Below are 5,304 nucleotides of genomic sequence, written 5' to 3' on the forward strand. Positions count from 1 at the left end.
ACAAGTTGGCCCCAATGATAAAAATGACACACGCACAGACATACATGCAAGCACACACCCGCACACACACACACCACACACACGCACGCACACTCATAAAAACACACCCCACCCACACACACACACATACTGTACACACACACACACACACACCACACACGCAACACACACACATACACACACCACACCACACACACACACACACACACACACACACATACACACACACACACACACAGTCAGTCCAGGGGGACGGGGCAGAGGGACAGGCATACGAGGCATACTGAACACACATACACACACACACACACACACACACACACACACACACACACACACAGAGAGAGTCAGTCCAGGGGTACGGGGCAGAGCGACAGGCAGACCAGGTTGAAGGCGTAGAAGCAGATCTGCATCAGGACCACGCAGTCGCCTCTGTTGATGTAGACGGACGACGTCTTGATGTAGGCCAGGTCAAAGTTCACCAGGGTCAACGACCTCTGGAGGTGCCGGTCGCTCAGGGCAACCAGTGCGCGCGCCAGGGTGTACTTGGCGCCGCAGCTCACCGCCGTCACCTGCCGCACCGTCAAACTGTCAAAGTGCATCAGGAAGCAGGGATCGTCCTATAGGGGAGGAGGGAGGTGAGGGGAAGGTGTTACTAAGCTCATCAGGAAACAGGGATCGTCCTATAGGGGAGGAGAGAGGTGAGGGGAAGGTGTTACTAAGCTCATCAGGAAACAGGGATCGTCCTATAGGAGAGGAGGGAGGTGAGGGGAACGCGTTACTAAGCTCATCGGGGTTCAGTGTTGCAAGCAGGGGATCATCCAATCGAGACAGAGAGATGAGCTCATCGAATAGTCCTATAGGAGAGGAGACAGGTGAAAGAAATGTGTGACTAAGCTCATCGGGATTCAGTGTAGCAAGTAGGGGATCATCCAATCGGGATTGAGAGATGAGCTCATCGAGGTGAGAGCAAACCAAGTTTAGTGTGGTCGTCCCACCCACCTCCCCCGTCTCCACCCCCTTGGGTGCTCGACATGTAGCTTTCCTACAAGGGCTTCATAAGTCATGGGCTCCCTACCGTACTGTATACTTGTATGTTGTGGTCTGAGGGCTCTTGTATGTTGTGGTCATTGTACTCCAGACAGGAAGCTATAGGCCTCCGGAGCGGAGCCTTCCAATTACGTCAAGCTTAAGGTAATTAAATTAATTACCATTTTCATGAAGTAAATGTCCTGGGGATGTTTTTGTAATAACAAAAAATGGGAAACACTTGTAATTTTATACTTCTGTATTTATGAATGTACTTCTAATAAAAAAATGTGTGTGTGCTTGTGCCTGTGTGTCGGTTTCTGTATGTGTTTGTGTCTGCGTGTGCGTGTGAGTGTGTGCGTGAATGTGTGCGAGAATGTGTGCGAGAATGTATGTGTGTGTGTGTGTGTGTGTGTGTGTGTGTGTGTGTGTGCCCTACCACATCAGCGTCCCGTCCATCCAGTAGGACAAGGTCCTCCAGGAGCCAGACCTCCGTCACCACGTACGAGTCCTCCAGGCCGGCGCGCTGGGCAGGGGGCTTGAGAGGGGGCTTGGAAGGGGACTTGGGAGGGGGCTTGGAAGGGGACTTGGGAGGGGGCTTGGAAGGGGACTTGAGAGGGGGCTTGGAAGGGGACTTGAGAGGGGGCTTGGAAGGGGACTTTGAAGGGGACTTGGAAGGGGACTTGAGAGGGGGCTTCGAAGGGGACTTTGAAGGGGACTTGGATCCGGAAGTCTGGAACTTCTGAGAATTCAGGAGGCACAGCTGCACCTCTTTGCTCTTGGACACTGAAACCACAGAATACCAAAGAGAAAACCAACATAGTTTCCCCAGGGGGTAGGGGGGAAGGGGGGGGGGGGGGTGGAGGGGAGAGGGTGGGGGTGGGGGTGGGGGGTGGGGAGTGATGCAATGCAGCATTGGAGGTCTAACCAGCAGTAAAACCAGAAGTAAAAAACTACGGTGGTTAGCAGGGGACATTTCAAGACTGATATGCACCACACAATGTCATGGAAAGTACTCAAGCCTGTTTTACACAGCTGGACTGCTGCAGGCAAGAGTTGTGAAGAACGGAGAGAAGGAGGACGTTTCTAACTAAGACTTGACCGGAAAAAACATCATATTTGTTTTAGCTTTTTACAGCTTACCACTACAGAATCCTGAATGTCTTTGACAAAATAAGTCTAGTATTTCCATGCATACATTACAAAAACCAATACACAGTCAATTCAGCTTATGGCTGAGTAGTTTTATTATTCATTTCACAACGTTACTGACAATGCCACGACATCTCGACATCTATCAACCAAACTAAACAACTGACGGTTGTACCAAAACAGAAAAAAGTGTGTTGAAAATGCATCGTTAAACAGGTAAATAACATCATAATTTTACCTGAGACACAGAGGAAGTGTCTGCCCTGCGCCGGCTCCTCGATCTCTATAAACTCCTTCAGATGTCGCCCCTCCGGTCGAAACAACCTCTTCTGCATCTCTTCCCTTAACAGGGACGACATCCCCACAGGACTGGGATGGAGGGACAGAGGAGAGGAGAGGAGAGGAGAGGAGAGAGGGATGGAGGGTGGGTGGGTGGCAGAGGAGAGGAGAGAGGGATGGAGAGAGGCAGAGGAGAGGAGAGAGGGATGGAGAGTGGCAGAGGAGAAGAGAGAGGGATGGAGAGTGGCAGAGGAGAGGAGAGGGGTGGAGAATTGGCAGAGGAGAGGAGAGAGGGATGGGGGTGTCAGAAGAGAGGAGAGGAAAGAGGGATGAAGAGACAGATAGGAGAGGAGAGAGAGACGGATTGACAGAGGAGGAGAGAGACGGATTGGCAGAGGAGGAGAGAGAGAGAGAGAGACAGAATGACAGGAGTGGAGAGTAGAAAGAGATAGAGAGTGTCAGAGGAGAGGAGAGACAGATGGAGAGAAGGAGAGAGAGCGAAAGAGGAACTAAACATGACAGAGATGCACTCAGTCAACAAGGGAGGAAGTTTGAGGTCGGAAAGAGGCACTAAAACCTGAAAAGTGGTGGTGAGTGTGGGGGTGAGTGTGGGGGTGGGGGTGGGGGTGGTGTTTCCTACAGTCAGAGAGCATGCACACACACGCACACACACACACACACACACACACACACACACACATACACACACACACAAACTCCCACCACCTAACATACACTTGTATATTTGAAACACACATTTTCTCTCTCATACTCACATTCATACACACACTTTCACCCCCCCCCCCCCCCCACAAACACACACACACACACACACACACACACACACACACACACACACTCATGACTTCTCATCATAGCAATGGCTCCCAGAGGGACCAGGGCAGGAGCCAGTAATCAGGATCTGATTCCTCCATCAATCGTCCCTATTAAAGCATCAATCAGGCTCCATTAATACGGTCTGTAACGGCCAGGCTGGGTGGCTCCGCTATCGACTCCCGTGTCTGGCTCAGATATGGATTACACTCCATTAGATCTGAGGAAGCGTCGTTTGTCTTACTGAAGCTTAGCGTACTGAGACACACGCACACACACACACACACACACTCACTCACTCACATACTCATATACATGTGTGGCACGCACACATGCACACATGCACGCACGCATGGACACACACGCACGCACGCAAACACACACAACATACACGCACACACACACTCACACACACACCCCCACCCCCTGTACTGAAACACACACACACTCACATACTCACATACTCACGCACACTCCCACACACACACCCACACACAGACATACACCCCCCCCACACACACACCCACACACACATACACCCCCCCCACACACACACACACACACACCCACACACACACATACACCCCCCCCCCCCCCCCACACACACACACACACACCAGTTGCCATATAATGTGGCCCAGGGCCGACAGTGCCCTCTGATTAAACGTTGTGTGTTGTGGCCTGCAGCACTCTCCCAGTGTGTTTCCATTATCCAACTCTAATTGAATCTCCTCCTGCTTCCTCACAGGTGGCTAGCAGCACTTATGAGAGGAAGGGATTACAATCCTGAAAGGCCTGTCGCTCTGTTCTCTTAGCACACAGACTCAAATGGGAATCAAATCAAACTTTATCGACACTATTAGCCAGACACTTAGCCGGACATGAACTCAATGCAATGGACTTCTTCTTCTTCTTCTTCTTCTCCTCACCAAGGCTGCTGCGTTCGTAAACTAGTTCTCTGAGAGCGCCGGAGCCGGAGGAGCGCACACTGGGGTTCAAACGTCATAAAGGGACCCAAGTAATTTGATTGGACAGGAAGAGGCATTCCCCCCATGCGAGTGCTGATCAAATTTCCAGAGCGAATTTACGAACAAACGGTTAAAAGAAGGCACCTGCTGTGCTGTCCTGTTTGGCAGACAGGGGAGGCTGGTGGAGGTAGAAATCGGAGGACAGGCTCATTGTATTAGATGGAATGGACTGAGGAATGGTATCAAACATGCGTGACCTCCGGTTTCTCCGGTATGGTCTCCCTGTCCTCCGTTCTCTACCTCCTGCCGACAAAGTATAAGACATGGAGACTCAAACAACAAAGTGTTTCCTAGATTCCGACAGTAGACATATTAAATCACAGCGATATGCCATTTAGCTAACGCTTTTATCCAAAGCGACTTACATTGCAGTGTGAGTGCATACATTCTCAGTGTATATGGTCCCAGCGGGAACCACCGCAACATGCTTGAAAGCTTTTATCACTTCCAATTCCTCATGTTTACATTTACGTTTTTTGGCATTCAGCCTTCGTCCAAAGAGAACAAATACATTTGTAAGTGAAGACTAAGTAAGTGAGTCATCTATCCATCAGCCAGAGCAAGACAATGTAATCTATGCTCGAGCCAGGGGCCATTGGCAGTCATAATGCTAGAAGAAGGAAGATTTTAATTATTTTGTTGATTATTATTTACAGTAGAGAAAGTGTACAGGGGGGTAGAGGGGGTGTAGAGGTGTTTTTCCCAAACACTGGCTAGTCAGAGTGGAAATATCAAAGGTATTTTGAGAAAAGACGGAAGCATAGAAATATTATTTGATTTATGAGCGGGGGGGCAAGAGTGTGTGTGTGGGGCGGCGGGGGGGAGAGTGTGGCTCTATTAGATCATTAAGGTCGTGATTCTGAAAACAAAGACGGGTCTTTCCACGGCTAAGTGCTCCTGTGGTGTTTTTTTTTGGTTGTTGTTGTTGCTGATTTTCTGGAAAGGCTCTTTATTTCTGAGATGGAAAGAAAGGGAGGATGAG

General features: G+C 50.0%; 1 protein-coding gene across 1 annotated transcript; it reads right to left on the reverse strand.

The window, feature by feature from the left end:
- Window positions 1-347: 347 nt before the first annotated feature.
- Window positions 348-2,540, reverse strand: exoc1l (exocyst complex component 1 like; the record flags this gene model as incomplete). The annotated part of the gene is made up of 3 exons (XM_080534845.1): window positions 348-620; window positions 1,469-1,815; window positions 2,420-2,540. The coding sequence occupies 3 exons, from the start codon at window positions 2,538-2,540 to the stop codon at window positions 348-350; spliced, it is 741 nt and encodes a 246-aa protein (XP_080390971.1).
- Window positions 2,541-5,304: the final 2,764 nt, after the last annotated feature.

The sequence above is a fragment of the Nansenia antarctica genome (genome assembly GCF_963989245.1).
Source record: "Nansenia antarctica genome assembly, chromosome: 6".
NCBI lineage: Eukaryota > Metazoa > Chordata > Actinopteri > Argentiniformes > Microstomatidae > Nansenia > Nansenia antarctica.